Source organism: Podarcis cretensis (genome assembly GCF_951804945.1).
Source record: "Podarcis cretensis genome assembly, chromosome: 4".
Taxonomy (NCBI): Eukaryota; Metazoa; Chordata; class Lepidosauria; order Squamata; family Lacertidae; genus Podarcis; species Podarcis cretensis.
Window position 1 is genome coordinate 85072640 of NC_137173.1, and position 19825 is coordinate 85092464.

The 19825-nt window shown below is 42.0% G+C and overlaps 1 protein-coding gene across 9 annotated transcripts in view; it reads left to right on the plus strand.

Annotated features, from left to right (window-relative positions):
* The window catches only part of NALCN (sodium leak channel, non-selective), a 193650-nt gene that overhangs the window by 138930 nt on the left and 34895 nt on the right, over nucleotides 1–19825 (plus strand). For 7 of the 9 annotated variants that reach the window (XM_079972387.1, XM_079972388.1, XM_079972394.1 and 4 more), the window contains 4 exons: nucleotides 13242–13378; nucleotides 14614–14755; nucleotides 15822–15908; nucleotides 18497–18570. In XM_079972387.1, the coding sequence (XP_079828513.1) occupies nucleotides 13242–13378; nucleotides 14614–14755; nucleotides 15822–15908; nucleotides 18497–18570 (440 nt within the window). The remainder of the gene's footprint in view (nucleotides 1–13241; nucleotides 13379–14613; nucleotides 14756–15821; nucleotides 15909–18496; nucleotides 18571–19825) is intronic. The other 2 variants (XM_079972389.1, XM_079972390.1) reach the window with 1 other exon arrangement.

The window sequence follows — 19825 nt, forward strand, 5'->3', positions numbered from 1 at the left end:
AGGATGATGGACTAAAGGATTCCGCCCAAGGCCTGATACCGCCAAAGTTGTGACGTTTTGCTATGGGAAAGGTGAAACCTGCCAATGCAGGGAAATTCCTTTCCGGCCCTTTAACAGCGACCTTAACGTAGCAGCGCCCGCATACCTGTGAAGAAAAGCTAACCTGCAAAACCTGTGAAGAAAAGTTAACCTGCAAAATAAGACATTAACTGAGGTTGGGTAGGGTGGGAGAAGCTCTGGAGCCAAGTGAGGATTCCCAGGTAAGATCCTCCCTCTATTGTGTGGGCAGGTAATCCCTCCCCTACCTGGCCTGGTCTCCTTGGCAACGCTTCCCCCAGGTGGGATTGGACAACTGACTGAGGTAGGCGGAGACCTCCAGGTATCCCACCTGGGGGAAGGCAAAGCCAAGCCTATGCTGTTGGAGCCGCTCCAGATCTAGGGGCTGCACGCGTCCACGCAAAGGGCGCCCCCCCCCCCCGTTTTAGGCGGGGAGCGGTCATTATGGCATTGACTTGTAGTGTTGCAGCTGAAAAGAGAAAAATGAAATTGAAATTGAAAAGAGAAAGGGGAGGTTACTAACTTGTCTGATTTGCTTCCCTCTCTCGCATAGTCCTAGTACTGTGTACTAAAATGAATCTACTATATAAATCTACTATATATAAATCTATATAAATTCAAGTTTTTCTCCGACAAGTTTACACCCAGATATTTAACTTTTTCCACAAAGACTAGGCGAATCTACTGAGTATATTAAAATGGAAAACTGCCTTACATAACTACGTGATAAACACCCTCATAATTATATATGGGTGGAGTATTTATCTTCCATTATCCCTTTTCCACCAACACACACACTGACCTCCTTCTCTCCATTACTCCAGGAAGAAGCCAAAAGCAAATTCCGATTTCATATCTAGCTTTCAGCATTTGCTAGTACATGTATCATTAAAAAAAATCATTGGACTCTTTAGCAAAGAGGAAATGGTTGTGCTAAAAGCTGTTTCTAATTAAAATACGCAATGCATACCTACCGGTATTTCGTAGGGAAGTAATTTTACAGTTTGTTTCTCTTCACTAATACAAACAAGATGTCTGCGAAAGTTCAACCAGTGCCTTGAAGGTAGTTTAAAATTCCTGAAATGTGCTACATTCTATTTTGCTCTAAAAATAACATGTGAGTCCTGGCAGAACGAGATACCCTCTAGGCTAGTAGCATAAGCAGTGTATTTCAGGGCAAAACACCACCAATCAAAATGTCACAAGCAGCTCTTCACTTTTCCCCTTTCCTTCCTAACTTGATTCTGATGTTATTTGATAAGAAGGGAATGGGCAACAGAGACATTTTGCGAGCCACTAGACTTGTATGTTTTTCAGCTGTACGCTTTCCGTTTATTAATTCTTAAATGTTATGTTGATATTCTGTCTGATTTTAAGCCCAGACTTACTTCTATTCTATTTTCCTTTTTAAAAAAATCTTTTAAATAATGTGTGAGACTGCAAACTCCTTGAGGGAAGGGCCTGTTGCTTACTTAATGTTTTTCAGTAAAGTGTGGTGTATGCTGATAGTGACACATGAATAATACTTAGCTTCCACAGAGACTAGACATTGCGTGTTCAGACCCAGAAACCACCCCCCTAAATAAATTCACACTTGACTCAAAATTTTGGTTTTGGTTTTTGTCAGAATTTAGGCCACAACTTTACTGATTACAGAAAGTGACTGGTTGCATAGGCTCTGGTTCGACTAGCTCCCTGCCATGCAGGTAGCGCTGACCCAGGGTTCCAGCATAGGTCATCTAAGGGTGAACACCTGGATAAGCGGAAAGCCAGGAACAGGCTAACTCTGCCACCCAAATGTCCCCCTGGACTCAGGCACGGGCACAACCCCCTCTCAGGGGTTGACCAAACCATCAAGTCTCTGGATTCCTTTAACGGAATACCCTTCACATAGGAATGGCAAGCGCGTTCTCCCATCCCTATCACCTGAACCAGAGCCTATCCGCAACCTTACACATTGTGAAGATTTACTACGCGGCAGGCAAAACCAAAATGGCAACAGCCAATCAGCCAAGTGGGGGAAAGTCCTGCCGTGCCCCTGTCCCAACGACAGACGACACAGGACGTCATAGCAAGGTCAAGCGCAAAGCCCTAAATGTAGGGAGAGGTGGGCGGGTGTTCCGAATGCACGTGCCGAAAGACGAAGCTCTGGGTCACGTCCATGGGCATAAATAGATCCCTTGAACCATTTGAACTGTGTCCCATTGGCCAGATTGTACCCAGCTTCGAGGGACCTACCAATCGGGTGTTGTGGCTGACCAATCGTACCCACCCACAACACAGGGTGTCAGTTTTCCAGGTCTCACCGCAATACGTGCCCTCTTTAAGGGAGGACCCGATTTACAGTGCCTCCAGTTGGTATTATTGCATTATGGCTAGCTAAATAAGCCAAATGGACTAAGCACCCCAAACCAGTTGAGTGCCCATATTAGAGCTTTGGGATGCAGGTGGTACTGTGGTCTAAACCACCAAGCCTTTTGGGCTTGCAGATCATTAGGTCAGCAGTTCAAATCTGCAGAATGGGATGAGCTCCTGTTGCTTTGTCCCAGCTTCTCCCAACCTAGCAGTTCAAATGCACGCAAGTGCAAATAGATAAACAGGTACCGCTGTTGCAGGAAGGTAAACGGTGTTTCTGTGCACTCTGGTTTTCGTCAAGGTGTCCCATTGTGCTAGAAGCAGTTTAGTCATGCTGGCCACATGACCCAGAAATCTGTCTGTGGACAAACACTAGCACCGCACCCCATTGTCAAATTCAACTGGAATTAACCGTCCAGGGGTCCTTTACCTTTTACCGTTACCTTTGTGCAAACAGCTTCTCAAAATTCACCAGCCTACTTGAGGGCAAAGAAATTGGGGAAACAATTTCACCACATTGATTTTCTCCATGGGGAGGTGAAATTCACCCAATAGTTTATTGGGGCAGGTCTTCCTATTAGCACTGGCAGTAGCACAATGTCTATCTTTTTCACTAAGTTACCCCTTCCTGCCACACAACTGTAAGTGCCAGCAGCAACAAAAAACTGTGTTGGCATCTTGGCCATCCTTTTGCACCCTCCTCAGTGTCCCTGGTTGAATGCATTCCATAACATGGAAATGATGGCCAACTCAGAAAAATTATGGACAATATTTGGGGAAAATTCTATTGAGCAGCTTTGTTTTCAAAGGGATGACGAAAAAGAAATGTCTCGGAAATTTTCTCAGAGCAACGTCTTCTGAGAAATTATAGCTTAGCTGTACCTCACATCCTGCCAGGTTTTTGAAGAACTGAAGGGGAGCTTGAAGGAAGACAGCAAGGTGGATTATTTCATGCATTATGGGAGCCTGAGAAACAACTACCACACCCTGCATTCCAACTCTACAATTCTATAATTCTATGTGGGCAGACAGGGGTGGTGTAATGTGCTTTATATGTAACTTTTACTAGCTTATAGTGAAACAACAACAAACTCCAGAAATGTGAATACTGTAATGTATCTGATAATTCCACAGGCTTGCTCTAGGTAACCCAAACACATGACTTAAGCCTCAAAGCCCAGTCCAAACACAAGTGGCAACTGTCAGCCAATATATGAACCAAGAGAGAATCTAATGTGAGACAAAAGTGTTATCAACACATCTTGTCTTCCCTCAAAGGCAATGCCTCAGAATTCGGGAAATGCACCTCAAACCCATGCCCACCACAGTTTAGAACGACTGTCTTGCTTTAAATCAGATCAGACTTTTATTGGCTATGCTTTTGGACTTACGAAGCATTTTTTTAAAAAGAAAAAGTTCAGACTACTTTTTCCTACCTCTTACCACATGTATTTCTTTGCATGCAGGATTCCTCTACTACTGACCATCCTCACTGCCTTCTGCTCACACTGAGATGAGCTTCTGTGAAGGCTACATATTTGTATGAAATGATTTATGCCCTTTTGTTTCACGGTAGAGGCACTTTTCAGGGTCTGACATCAGCACACTGGCACTTTATAACCGCCCCCCTCCCAATTTGCCAAGAGATCTGTTCAATTAATTCTCATTTTGGTATATCTGACTTGCTAATCTATTAACACATCAGCTGGAGACTTTCATCTGTTGCCACCAATCATGTTGAATTGCTGAGGAGAGGCTGAACTGAAACATTAGGGCGTCAAATTTCTTCTGGTTACTGCAACACAATTGGCTTCCTCCCACAGTATCTACATATGGGGTGGTTTCTGGTGTTACAAACAGGCGTAAACAAAGCAGACGCTAATGACTCCTGTTTCTTCTTTTCATACAAGTTGTGAAATGTGGGAAGGGAGGGATAATGTATTCATATCTCCCAAAGTGGTAGGAGTTTACTCTATACACATCTGGTCCTTGTGCGTCGCCCCTACGGTGAGATGCTCAAATTCCCATTTGCCACATTATACAGGATACAGCAAAAGTGGGTGTGTTAGTTGATTATGCACTGAGAAAGTAGAATGGTCTTGCAGTGCTGCAATTTGGAATGTGTGTTTGCTTTGTCATCTTTTTTCCCCTCTCCTATTGCTCTCTTTCACCAGCATATAGCATTAAAATGCCCGAAACTAGGTAATAATAAGTTTATTTATCCTTGGAGATTTTACAGAAGTTTCAAGGTACATTTGCAGGAAGTGTCCAGAGGTTGTGCTGCATACGGATCTCATTCTCGGTTGCAATTCATTCATTGTAATGTATCCTGAGGTGAATGACTTTGGGATAACCCCATCTTTTTATATAATATTTCTTCTGTAGCACTGAGTATGTTCCGTGGGTGTATTTTTAAACATAATCACATAGCTGCTACCAAGCATGGCTATCTGGAGACTATACTTCAAGCAGTTTCAAATAGGAAATACCCAAAAAAGAAAGTGTCAAAGGAGGGGGGGACCACTTTCCATTATATATTTGATCCTTGCAAATTGTGTGTGTGTGTGAGTGTTTTAACAACTGGCAAGACTGATAGGTATCAGGCTTAGTTTAGTTAGCAAAAGGAAGCCACCGTGAATTCAAATATAGCTACACATGATGCAGTAATCTCATAAAATCCTCTCTCATACAGGTTATATAGCATGAAGATTACAAAATTCACTCCATTGTAACGGTCCTTAGACTAGTTAAATAGACAGTGAGGTATGTAGCAATTTTTAGGATTGGAAAACTTTACAGAAACAATCTCTTAATCCCTAGTGAGTATCTAGGGTTGCAGCGAGTATTTCATGCATAGGTGCGTAAAGGTAAAGGACCCCTGACAGTTTAAGTTCAGTCGCGAACGACTCTGGGTTATCTCATTTTACAGGCCGAGGGAGCCAACATTTGTCCGCAGACAGTTTTTCCGGGTCATGTGGCCAGCATGACTAAGCCGCTTCTGGCGAAACCAAAGCAGCTCACAGAAACGCCATTTACCTTCCCGCCGGAGCAGTACCTATTTATCTACTTGCACTTTTGGCGTGCCTTTGAATTGCTAGGTTGGCAGGAGCTGGGACCGAGCAACGGGAGCTCACCCTGTTGCAGGGATTCGAACCACCAACCTTGTGATCGGCAAGCCCAAGAGGCTCAGTGGATTAGACCACAGCGCCACCCGCATCCCCCATAGCTCTGTTCAAATAGCAACAAGCATAACTCAGACATCATTCATTCAATAATTAATTGATTAAATTTCTATATTACAAGCAGGTCCCTGGCTCAATTCAGCTTGCAGCTATCCAGCCCTCCTCTGCCCCCTCTCTCCCTCAGCACAGAAAGAGCCTTAATTTCTGTAAAAGCATAATTTAACAAATCTTTATTTGTCAGTGACTCAAATTTAATGTAGAAAAAATATGAAATCATATTAGGAAGTATTGCCTCAAGTACTGGGGTTCTTAATGACCCACTCCAGCATTAATTCCTGCCTTACTCATGCACTTCCCCCTTCAAGTCCTTGTTCTGAATAGTTAGACTTAAATTGCTATGTCAATATAAAGTAGTTGTTTTGTTATTAAGTCATATGTTTCTCCTTGTTCAACCTCCCTAGAGATTTAGATCCCAAGACAAGTTAGGTGAAGAAAAAAATCCATCACCACTTTCCTCTCGCAGCCACTTGGACATTCTGAAAAGAAGGCGAGGGGTACTTAGAATCATAGAATCACAGAAACTTAGAGTTGGAAGGGTCATCTAGTCCAACCCCTTGCAAACCAGGAATCTCAGATGGCCAGCCAACCTCTGCTTAGAAACCTCCAAGGAAGGAGTGTCCACCACCTCTCGTGGGAGTCTGTTCCACTGCCAAACACCTCTGACTGTCAGAAAGTTTTTCTGAATGTTTAGTCGGAATCTCCTTTCTTACAACTTGAAGTTCTACACTCCAGAGAGGGAGAAAACAAGCATGTTCCCTCCTCCATGTGACAGCCCTCAAGATATTTGAAGATGGCTATCATATCTCCTCTCAGTCTCCTCTTTTCCAGGCTAAACAAACCCAGCTCCTTCAAGCGCTCCTCATAAGGCTTAGTTTCCAGACCCTTGATCATCTTGGTCACCCTCCTCTGCACACATCCCAAATTGTCAACATCCTTCTTAAATTGTGGTGTCATTATCTCTCAGACCAAGGGGGCCGCAAGAGTGCTTGAACCTGGAACCCAGCGGGTGGGGAAGCGATGCCAAATTTAAGAGCTCCCCCAGCCCTCACACTGCCTTCCCAAGGCCGGGTAACTGAGGCACTGGGCTTTAGGAAGGAGGCAAAGGCTCTGGCAGGGTCCTAGAACCCTCCCATCTTATTCCCAAAACTGGGAAAGCACTAACTAGGCTTTGGGAAGGAGGCAGGAGGAATCTGTCAGAAGTCCAGCACCTCGCATACCTGGATTTGGGAAGGCAGAACAAGGGCTAAAGGGGGGGGGGTGTCAAATCTTGCTGACCACCCTGATTCAGGGTATTCATATCCCTCTCCCACTGGCCAAAGTTCCTGAGGCACCTGTTGCTATTTTTCCCTTGTTAAGCGCATCCTGAGATACAGGGTTGTTTTTAAACTGAACTCCCTCAGATTACACACATACATAAGGGCATTGCAACACTAGACGTCAACTCGTTTAGAGTATACATGGAGTTCAAAGGGAGAAATTATTGGTAGTGGGAAGTGATAGATGCGATAGATAGATAGATAGATAGATAGATAGATAGATGATAGATAGATAGATAGATAGAGATAGAGATAGATAGATGATAGATAGATAGATAGATAGATAGATAGATAGATAGATAGATAGATGATAGGTAGATAGATAGATGATAGGTAGATAGATAGATGATGATAGATAGATAGATAGATAGATAGATAGATAGATAGATAGATATAGAATTGGGGTCAGTTTTGACTTCAGGTGCCATTGTGGGCTCTGAGGGTAGAACAGTTTGAGAATTTCTATAAATGGAACAATGTGAAGGTTGAAGAAGGTGTGTGTCATGCAGAGGAAATATTACCCCAAAACGTGTTTGGAGTCACTAAGTGAAGTTAAATGCCTTGCTTTGCCCAGTAGGTAGCATGATCTCAGCACGGCGGAAGTTGAGATGTACTGCAGAATGGCTTTGAGTTTAGAATATTTTTTAACATGTTATTAATCACTATGTTCTTTTCCACAAGATGCCTTGCCTGTTCTCTTCTCTTTAGCTACAAGGCTCCAAAATAAATGTTAATTTCTCTCTCTCTCTTTTTTTTTTTTTTGCGCTCATATGAAAATCTGTCAACACCTTTCTATTATGCTGTCATTTGGGATGTCTTCTTAACAGTGGCTCTAATTCAGACACTCTGTGGTATCACATTTGTATGAAGGACAAGATTGCCCCATCTCTTAGGCTGCCACAGTGACTTTGTGATTCATCATCATCATCAACTAGTGGGAAGAAAGCCCCCCAAAATGAGCCATTCATTCTAGGTTTAAAGGTAAAGGGACCCCTGACCATTAAGTCCGGTTGTGGCCGACTCTGGGGTTGCGGCGCTCATCTCGCTTTATTGGACAGCTTTATTGGACAGCTTCCAGGTCATGTGGCCAGCATGACTAAGCCACTTCTGGCGAACCAGAGCAGTCCATGGAAACGCCATTTACCTTCCCGCTGGAGTGGTACCTGTTTATCTACTTGCACTTCGTGCTTTCGAACTGCTAGGTTGGCAGGAGTTGGGACCGAGCAACGGGAGCTCACCCCGTCACGGGGATTCGAACCGCCAACCTTCTGATCGGCAAGTCCTAGGCTCTGTGGTTTAACCCACAGCGCCACCCGCGTCCCCATTCTAGGTTTAGCCATGACTTATTAAATTTTAGCATGCAGCTATCTCTCACTCTCACCTTCTTTCAGGAGCCATCTTTATATTAGCATTCAAAAGCCCCTCTTCAACTATATATCCAGTCTGCATAGTTCTGCACTACTCTAATGATGCACAATTCTATATTCTGTTTTCCCCTCAGTCTCATTCTTTGTATGTCCGTGATTTACAGTCCTAACTCCCCAGTACACTTAATCCCATGTTTCTGTGCCTTAAAGTGGCATTCAGAAGTCGATGGCCCAGTCCAAACAGCTCCTTCATCTATATGCGCAAAGGGCTTCAGTATGTCCACTAAGATTTTCAACTCTTTGAGCAGCGGCCCTCACCAGCCATACTACAAATATCTGCTTTTCACATTTTTCTCAGCCTTGCTGTGTAATGTGCTGGAATCCTATTCAAGACAGAAAAATGTCCAAAGCTCCCTTTGGCACGTGGAGCTCCTAGCCATTTTGGTTCCCTGGGTCCAGCTGCCGCCATTGCAAATTGTTTCTATGTCCTCCTGCATTGCCAAGAGCCGCAGAGCTGTTGGGTTGCTACTACGATATGAATGTTAAACGGTGCAAACTTATCTTGTATTTGCCTTTTGGTAACACCTTTTCGTTAAGCTTGTCTCCCTGCCCCATGCTTCCACCTCAACTGTTTGCTGTATGGGTTTTCCCAGCTCCTTTCAAGTCATGTTCCTTTCTTCAGTGCGTGCCAGATGTCTTCCCTTCCCCCACCACCCAAATACTACTGTGCAGTTTTTTTTTGGTTAAAAGAACCTTTTTGCCGCTGCTGCTTTATGATCTTCAAACCACCGCTCTGGTTTTGATTCTCGCAGGTGTTTGCAGCATCCCCCGATCTATTATCCAAGCCGTTCTCATTACTATGCTGCTTCCGCCCTCGGAATTCATTAGCAAAGATAAGGTTGAACATAATTGTGGCCCTTGCAACGCCCTTAAAGGACTCCTTTCCCTCAGCGCGCTACACTATCATTAATCTGCACCCTTTGTTTATACTCAAACTCAAAAGTGTTTTCGGTGCATGGGGCCCTTTGTTTGCAGCAGCGATAGCTATTCGGAGGCCATTATCCTTCCACATGGGAGGCTGAGAGCGGGAGCAAGTGCCTGCCCTTCAGACACCCTCAAGCCCTTATCTGTGATTAGATGTTCTCCATCAGATGTCCTGGTGATTGTGCTGAAATCTAATTACAGTATATAGTTCAGTGGCTGCCCCACTTTCCCAAGTGATGGAAAGTTTTAGGGGGCAGCCTTTAGCTAGGTTAGGTTTCCTTCTGAGGTGGGGTTGCTGGAACCTTGGGGCATTTCTGGTGTTATGAGGGGAAAACTGCTCCTTTTCCCTTATGGGGTACCCAAGAGCCCATATAGAGTCCTTTTGTAGGTTCTCTATCGGTAGGAGAAAATAAACAGAGACCAACCAGAGAATATTGAGAAGCAAAACAGGTAGTAAGCCTGATCTTTATTAAAGCTGTTGCAACAAGGTGCTCCCCCCCCCCCCCGCAGACACAGGAAGGGGGGGACCCTGAGCCATGCACGCAACCCCTTATATAGATATTTTAAATTGCCTGCCCTGAAGTCCAAGACCACCCCCAGAAACATCATACATACATCACAGAAGGGGTGTGGCCCAAGACCACCCCCTTAATACGTCAGAGAAGGGGCGGAAATCTGAGTGTGTTATTTCTTCCTGTCTGCCAGGTTACCTGATTGGATTACCTAGGTATCCTGGCTACTCTTTTGTTATGATAACTACTCAATTCCTGAATCCAGGTCACAGGTTCACACCCTGTTCATATCTTAAATGTGCCCTTAAGACAGGATTTGTGAAAGAGACAATGGGGAGATTTCCCATTTCCTTCGACCTTGCAGAGAAATATTTGAGGTCATTTTGCAAGAGAGAAAATGGTTTCAGGACTTTTCTGTGGGTTTCAGACATGTGGTTTACATATTTGTATGTGTTTACTGGGTACATTTATGAACATCTATTTTCTATACAGTGGTACCTTGGGTTACAGACGCTTCAGGTTAAAGACACTTCAGGTTACAGACTCTGCTAACCGAGAAATAGTACTTCAGGTTAAGAACTTTGCTTCAGGATGAGTACAGAAATCGCGCGGCGGCAGTGCGGTGGCAGTGGGAGGCCCCATTAGCTAAAGTGGTACCTCAGGTTTCAGGTTAAGAACAGACCTCCAGAACGAATTAAGTTCTTAACCCGAGGTACCACTGTATATAAGACTTTAAAATTCTTATAACACTGGGATACCTGTTTTTATTTACAAATATGCATGGTGAGTGTGGGGAAGTGAGCAATCATTACCATAAAGGGCTATGTTTTTAAATAACAAGTTGTCGTCCCCAAAGAAGATAGCTTCTGCATTTGGCCTGGGGGTGTGCTAAGCTAAGACTTCCTTCTCCTTTATTAGCTACATTCTGCCAAACCAACCGTTTCTTACCAACCGATGCCCAAATACATGGGGTGTGTTTCTAGCTACTTGCCACCAGCCATCAGTGCCTATTTAAGGAAGGAGTTTTCCCATCAATGCCCATAGAGCAGTGGTTCCCACTTACTAAGTACTGCGGACTCCTGGTTTTTCAAAAGTCAAGCCATAGAGCCCCTACTTTTGAAAATAAAAGAAAAAAGATATTTCTGTGGTCATTTTTGTTATGTGAATGGTGCCATGGACCCCCTGTGTGGGTTACTCTTTCTTTAGGCTTCTAAGCATTTAGGCTTCTAAGAGGCATTTCAGTAGGATTGTCTGGGGAACCTGCTTAGTGGTTTACTAACTGCTGTGGGTTAAACCACAGAGCCTAGGGCTTGCTGATCAGAAGGTCGGCGGTTCGAATCACCGCGACAGGGTGAGCGCCCATTGCTCGGTCCCTGCTCCTGCAAACCTAGCAGTTCGAAAGCACATCAAAGTGCAAGTAGATAAATAGGTACCGCTCCAGTGGGAAGGTAAATGGCATTTCCGTGTGCTGCTTTTGCCAGAAGTGGCTTAGTCATGCTGGCCACTTGACCCAGAAGCTGTACGCCGGCTCCCTCAGCCAATAAAGCGAGATGAGCTCCGCAACCCCAGAGTCATCCACGACTGGACCTAATGGTCAGGGGTCCCTTTACCTTTACCTAATCTAATAGCAAAGGACCCACTCTTCTTTTCTAGTCTTCTTCTGCATGTGCTGTTTTGTCTTTTACCTTCTTCCAACTCCATTTTCTTCCCCAAATATACTCCAGGATTAGCTGGTATAGCAATTACTTTGTCCTTGAGTGGCAGAAGTTCAAATTCTGAGCCACCTATATTGCCTTCAACTTTATTAGCAGGGAGTGGCATTTCCCTAAGGATCAGCAAGGAATTCCAATGCTGGATTGCTTGGTCTGCTAAGAATTTAGTGACTTCTCTCTACATGAGAACTGTCTTTGGAGACAAACCTAGTCCTATTATTATTATTATTATTATTATTATTATTAAACTGCCTTACACCCAAGGATCACAGGGCAGTTTGCAATATAAAAACACAACAAGACATCCCATAAAAACAAACAAAAAAATACCCTCCAGTTTAAAAGTTTTAAAAAAATTAAAATTAAAATTGAACTGATTGTTTAATAAGCTAAAGGACTTGGAGAAGAGGGATGTTTTTTCCTGGTGCCTAAAGATATGCAACAAAGGCACCCAGGCAAGCTTCCCTGGGTATGGCATTCCACAAGCAGGGAACCACCACAGAAAATACCTGTTCTTATGTTGCCACCCTTCAGACCTCTTGCGGAGGAGGCACACGAAGAATAAAATATGGTTTGCTGAGCACCTGTATTGTGCAGTCAGGCAATATCTTTTCTCACTGGCTAAGTATGTGATACATACCAGTGTTTTTCAACCTGTGGGTCAGAAGTGGGCCGTGGACAGTTCTCCACAAGGTGCTCATGTAAGAAATTGAAAGATTATTATAGCTCGCTCCTGATGTGCAGAGGCCAAAGGCACCTTGTGGCAAACCATCGCCAAATCTGCCACCAGGATTAGTGAATAGTTAAGTTTACTTGGGTGAAATAAGAAATAATATATTTACCCCTATGTATTAATAATGATCTGAGATTATGTCAGACAGCCATCAAGCCCTGCATTGATCTACTTTGTTGGCAATATGCAAGCTTGGCCATTCCACTGATACTTGCCAGAACGGACTTTATTGTGAATAAAGCAATTTAAAAATATTCATAGTTCATTATACACTGCTTGCATAACCATGTTTTTATAACTTAGGAAGCAATATCCTGCCATCAGATGGTAGCTGTTCTTACATTCCCATATATAAAACTATGAATAACCTTGTAAGTACTATACATATTTAAACAATATCCACATTAATAAAGCTTTAAGCAAATTTTTGCTTGGGCGTCTCAAGTAATGGTTATAAAATAGGCAAACTTGCAGTTAAAATGCAAGAAACTGACGGCTGGTAAAGACCTAATGTCCAAAATCCACCTGACAGTGTAATGATGGGTCACTGTATGAAGTATGTTTGGACTTGTGGGTCACCGTGCCAAAAGAATTGGGAACCCCTGATATATACAACATTTCACTTATCTACAACTGACAGGTCTAATAAGAGGGAGGGAAGTATGTTTTCCTTGTAGAGTATGAGAGAACTGTGAAAAACTACACAAAGGAAATAGAAATATTTACTGCAACACTCTTTGCATTTTTAAATCTTTCAAGAAAAGGACTTTTTGCAGTTTTAACTGTGCGTGTAGTTCTGAAACGCTAAGAAATTAATGCCAGAACAGAAGTCTCAACTGTAGTTCTTTACTGCCACCTTGTGTTTCTTCAGTTGATTGCATCTGCTGCTCTTTGGGCGGGGGGAAAGCAAGACTTTGTTCCTGGTTTATTTAATCTTGTTTATGTGTGTGTGTTTTTATTTAGCTGAAGCAAAGTGAGGCAAATGCAGATACCAAGGAAAAGCTCCCACTGCGCCTACGGATCTTTGAAAAATTCCCTAACAGACCTCAAATGGTAAAAATCTCCAAGCTCCCTTCGGATTTTACAGTCCCAAAAATAAGGTAGTATCACTTTTCAGCTCTCTTTAAGTGCTTGGCAATGTGAAAAGCGTTTTAAGATAGGTTTGAAGTTTTCTTTAGATTCTCTTCTCCAATGTGTCTCTTTTTCATTTAAAAAAAAGAATGTGAAATCAATCCCATTCCACAAGGCCAAATTAAGGTGGTTTGGGGCCAATGCAATTCCCCAAACAGCCCCCCCTTCACCAAAAATAAGTATAAAATGGCTGCAAAACACTTAATGCTTGAATCACAGACATCACATTTTGGTCCCTTTAACCATACTGACGCATCTTGTTTCTTTGGGTCTCTCTCCTAACCACATACTCATTTTCTTCCTTTTCCCCTTTTTGCTTGTTTGCCCACTACCGGTGCATTATCTGTATCGTGAACCAACCTAGAAAGGGTATCTGTTTTGCTTCCAAAGGAGTGAAGAGTCTTCCAATTGACAAGAAAGCTAGAACAGCACATCTATTGTCTTTTAAAATTATTGCCAAATACTATAGTAATCCCTGCACAATATAAACACATTTATCTGAAATTTCATGTTTAGAAGTTGCATTAATACCTACCCTCAGAGTTAAACATTCTGCTTTATATAATTAGAATGTTAGGAAAGACATAATTGAAATATATTTTGTAAACCGCTTTGGGATTTGTTTTTCACAATCAAGCAGCATATATATTTTATGAAATAAATAAATAAATAAATGGGGGGGGGGCGTTAGCTATGATTCTGTCCCATTAGAACAAAATACAGCCAAGTAAATGGCCTTAACAAGCAAATTGAAAACCACAATCTGGCTGATGCAAAGTATGGTCTAACAAAACCCTTTTTTATAAACATGTTCTTTGAATTCCTGCCGAAATGTCTTTTTTTTCCTTGAGAAAGGATGTTTTCTATGGATTATATGAGAGGTTTTAAAACTTGGAATTTAGCACATAGCAGAATCAGACAGAGAGGTAAAGTGCAAAACAAATGATAAATATTTAAAGGAAAGCACGGTTAAAGAAGAACATAAGGTTTTTTTAGACAGTCGTGTAGCTACATACAAATTTAATGTTACTTCAGTGATCAAATCAAAATCCATTATGTATAATATGCCTTGTATCGTTTTCATTTTATCTTTTGTACTAGCATATGGACTATTCAGGATTTTTTTCAGATACTATCAAATTATAAATAAAGTGAATCAGGAGCTTTGCCTCAAAGCCTTCTCTCTCCTTTTTTTACTCTTAAGGGAAAGCTTTATGAAGCAATTTATTGATCGACAGCAGCAAGACACAACTTGTTTACTGAGAAGGCTTCCATCAGCTTCCTCCTCCTCATGTGACCATTCTAAAAGGTTGGCAATTGAAGACAACAAATACATTGACCAGAAGGTAAACAGCATATCCATATCTATCATAAACTAAAGTTGTACAAGCACATAGAACCTTGATTGTCCAACATGACAGACAGATTTTGTAATTATGACCCTAGACTTTTGATTGATGCTAATTTGAGGTTTCCTTTTAAAGCTCTGTTATGATTCTGAATATTAACAACTCCATGATGACATCCCAGTGCAGGGAAGAGATGGGTATCTGGTGTTGTGTCCACCCATGCAGCAGTCTCCCATCAACACATTTTGCAAGCAAATAGTTATGCTCCATACATTGATTTCATACAGGACCTGAAGAACAGGGGGAAATAGCACACCTGGCCATATGCTGTCTAAGTGATTGCAGTACCATGCCAAGGAGCACAGATTCCCCATGCATAGGTTGAGTCTCTAGTCAGATAGATGTGGGAGAGATTTTTGCTCAATGCCTTTGTTGCCAGACAAAGTTGGGCAGTGCGTGGGCTGACTCAGTGTAAGATGGTTTTGTATACTCAGTGAGAAATTTGCCCATGTGGGTAGAACATTAGGTTGCATTTTGCTACTGATTCTGGCTTTCTACAGTTACCATTACCATAGCAACCTCCCATTTAAATGCACCAACATTCTCCAAAATCTCTTCCCTCTAACACAGATTTGAAATAATAACTTTTAAAAAAACCTGAATATTTGACTGTGTGCACAGTAGAACAAACAAGCATGAGCTATGGGAGATGTTAATTAAACACACAACACTGAAATCAACCACAAAAATTATGCTGACAGCTGTAGCTTCCTTTGTGCATGCTATCTATATTTCCTCCAACGCGAATCAGAGAACCTAGGAGAGCTTCTTTAGGAGTTGAGCAAAAGCAGGTTTCTAACTATGGTGGCCCTAGGGTCTTTTGGGAAATCATGCCCCCTTTCTTTATTCCAACGTCTCACAAGTTTCCATTTTCTCCAAAATGAATGCACAGAGGTGCTGCAGATGTTTTTGCCCAAAGGTTTCTCTTTATCCAAAGTTCTCATAGTTTTCTTCCCTCTAGTTCAGTCCGCCGAGCCTCTTTCTCTCTTTACTCTGTCCAAAGTTGCATGACAGGCAAGCTGACATCATGATTACAGGGATCTCCAGCCTTATCAGGATGCTGTTGTCCTTTCTGGAAGACCGCTGGAAGGTAGCTCACCTCCTGTTTATTTAAGATAGCCATCAATAGCTTTAAGCCGTTAAGCGGAGCTAACATTCACTCAGTCATTCACTTTGTGACTGATTACATTAAAAATAGTAATATTATATGGATAATAGAAGCATAAGTGTAATGAATACATAGGTATATAAGACTTACTGTACAACATAATGTCTGAATTAGTATGGTACATGCCAGGGGGAAATCAGCTGGTTACTCCATTTGATTTCATTCATGATCCTTACTTTTGTTTTGTTATTCATTCACTAAAATTGCATTCACTCGGTAATTCATTCATTCCTCTCCTATCAATTTCATTATTTCCATTTATTTCCATTTTGTTTTCTTAACCATTACTTTAGCTGCTATCTATGGTTGCAGCAGCTTCCATTGGTTTTATCGAAAACGTGCTGGACATTACATTTTTCCATTCTTGGGGGCAGGGTGAGAAAAATAGTTGCCATTAAGAAAAAACACCACCATTTGCGCACCATTTGTGGCTGCCATTCTTGCGCATTGATGCTGTTGGCCAAATACAATGCATAGTTTGTCACACTTGCGAGTGGAACCAGTCTAACATGAATGAATACAATTAGGTGAGATGATCCATGCCACACAAAAGCAGAAGCCCCTGATAAGGTTTTCACAAATCCACCAGTAACTTCTTGAACAACTCCAAAGGCATAACAATAACAATGATAATAATTATTTATACCCCGCCCATCTGGCTGAGTTTCCCCAGCCACTCTGGGCGGCTCCCAATCAAGTGTTAAAAACAGTACAGCATTAAATATTAAAAACTTCCCTGAACAGGGCTGCCTTCAGATGTCTTTTAAAGAAAGGATAGCTGCTTATTTCCTTCACATCTGAAGGGAGGGTGTTCCACAGGGTGGGCGCCACTACCAAGAAGGCCCTCTGTCTGGTTCCCTGTAACCTCACTTCTCACAATGAGGGAACCGCCAGAAGGTCCTCGGCGCTGGATCTCAGTGTCCGGGCCGAACGATGGGGGTGGAGACGCTCCTTCAGGTATACAGCATCTGACACCAGTAAGAGCTGCTTTACGCCATCCAATCGTATACAGTGATGTGCTACTCTGTACAAACACACAAACCACTAACCATGTTCTAAGCATGAGTTTAACACTACGCCAGCCACACTTGTGAATTCCTGTGCTACTTGGGAGAAGTCCTCGTCGGGGCAGAGTGATACTGCCCCAGTTTGGGTTTTCTGCAGGACCCCGTTGGGGGTATTCCATCTAAATTACCAGCTTAAGGTAAGAAAAATAACAACCCGGATGCAACATAAGCAGCTGTATCCTTGGGTTGTGTGTACTGGTGATTAGCCACAGCTTTGCGCAGACCAAACTGCAGTCTCATATTGACATGAATGACTAAACAACAGACTAGTATTGATAGTGTTGACATTTATATTTTAAATGTCTCTCTGCAAGGGTAGATGGAAACGGCATATAAGCATGTGGCTAATGCAGACATGCCACTATTCAAATAAAAGGGCTCCCACTGGGAAATTGGGGGCACAGCACCATATCACCCTTCCCTTTCTAGTCCCCCACACCAATCCTATGCTGTTCTCCCAATCCTTTGGAGCAGCTTTAGAGAGAGGAAGGATCTGCAAACATTGCCACCCCTCTTCTTCTGGTGGAGAATTACATGCGTGGAACTTTGCACACCACAAGTCTGGACAGAAACCATAATATGTCAAGTGATATTTGAATGGATTACTATGTTCTCCAGATGCGTTTGCATTTTTCACATTGTTTTAAAGTAAGCTTGTATTCTTCATCCTTATATTCTAGCTTTCAATTGTGATGTTTTCAGACAGAGATTTTCTGAAAACGTCTTTGTCATCTGCAACATCTGGGTTGTTGTCAAATGAGTTGGCTTGCCATCCACATGGCAGATGTGTTTTTGCCTTTCCTTTTTACTAAAAACCATCTGTGTTGCTTTAAGCAGTTTTATGATCCTGGTAATTTTTTGCAGATCTTCTTTCATTATCATTTTTTTTTTAGTAGTAGTAGTTAGATTCTGTGGCCACAGAATTGGGTTTAGTGCATTGCAAATTTCTAAAATAGGAGAGTTCTAATATCACCAAATAGAAACAGACCTTGCAACTTCCGATCTAAAGTAGAATGAAACTTTCTTATGCAAGTCTTAAGAAATATTTGCATGTATGTATCCAGGTGCATTTTGTCATTCAAAGTCTCAATTAAAAAGCCTGCTGTGTTTTCAGATAATGCATACGAAGCTCGTACAGTCTTTTTTGCAAGGCAAGTGTTGAAATGTAAAATGATCGGGGTAATCTGTGAGGAGTGATAGATATTCACAATATACCTTTATTTTTCACATAACTGTATTCCTAAAACTGTTGGTCCAAAATTACAGTATAAGGTAGGACTCCATAGGAGGTGCAAATTCCAAATAAGTAAAGATACCTTGTTCACCAAAGCAGGACTTGCCTGTGCACATTTGACATCACAAAATGAACTGCTCAGCAGATCAGTATTCTGGCCCATGACAAGATACACAATTGGTAAAGCTGCTTTTCCTTTCATTTCACAGCTCCGCAAATCTGTTTTCAGCATTAGAGCAAGAAACCTTCTGGAAAAGGAGACTGCAATCAACAAAATTCTTAGGTAATGATGATTTGATGCTTCCCTTAATTTGATTTGCAAGTAGCAGATTTATTTGAATCATCTTGAATAGTTTTCCTAGTCCAATTCTTTTCTCTCTCTTTTTCTGGCTCTCTGCATGTAACAAGTAAAAGTTTGATATTTCCTAAAAACTTTGATGCAATTACAACCCCCTCCCAGACATCTGATTTGGAATCATTCAACTGGATGGATTTAATCTCTGGACATCCAGCAGTCATTAGGAGTATGATGCGACCTCCCCACCTTTCATGAGCCTGCTCTGCCTTTCCCCTTCTCCAAATCTAACCCACAAAGACCTTGAAGAAGGCATGCCCAAATCACTAGATCACAGCACAACAACCCAAGACCTTAGATGTCTCTCCATCTAGGGACTGTCCCTCTCCACTCCCTCTGGGAAAGGGCATGCTTGCCCAGGAACAAAAATTGGGATAATGATCCAGATTTTTAATACCTTCCCATCATAATTCTGTAACAGTTTCTAGCTATTAGAGAGGTAAAAGATAAAGTGCCTGTTCATTTATTTGTCACTATACATAGAAGCCACAATATGTTCTAGACAACGCTCCTCTTAACATTTTTACTGTGCTCAACATGAACTGCACATCTTACACACAAGTTCTGTTTTCAGTTATTACCTGATTTAAAAAAAAAAAATAGAAGCACCTATGTTCTGTCTGCAATGACGTTTGGGAAACAACATTATTGCCTTGTTGGAATTATATATTCAGTTTTGGCAGTCTGTTGGTATTTGAAACAGCTGCTCAGCTGGTCCTATAAATATTCTTCGAAATTGAATGACCTTTTCTGCTCGCCGGGATGTTAACAGCCAAGGGATAATGTATCTTTGAAAATATTTAACAGATAAGCTTATAGCCAGATAGTTTCACTGTGTCAAAGATAAGAGAATGTTATTCAGAAATCCAATGCATTGTTAAGTGCATTACAATGAAAAACAATGTACTACAATGCTTCTATGCCCATTTAAGCTTCACAAGATGATTGTGTCCTTCCTTGACAACATGTGTGGCACCATCTAGTATGATAGCTCATCCTTGGACACCTTCTCTATAAAGAGCAGTGTGAAACAGGGCTGTGTTCTTGCCCCAACTATATTTGGCATATTCTTCTCCCTGTTGCTCTCATATGCCTTCAGCTGAAGACAATGTATACTTCTGTTCAAGGAACGATGGGGGTCTGCTCAAACAGGCACATCTCCACACCAAGACAAAAGTGTGGC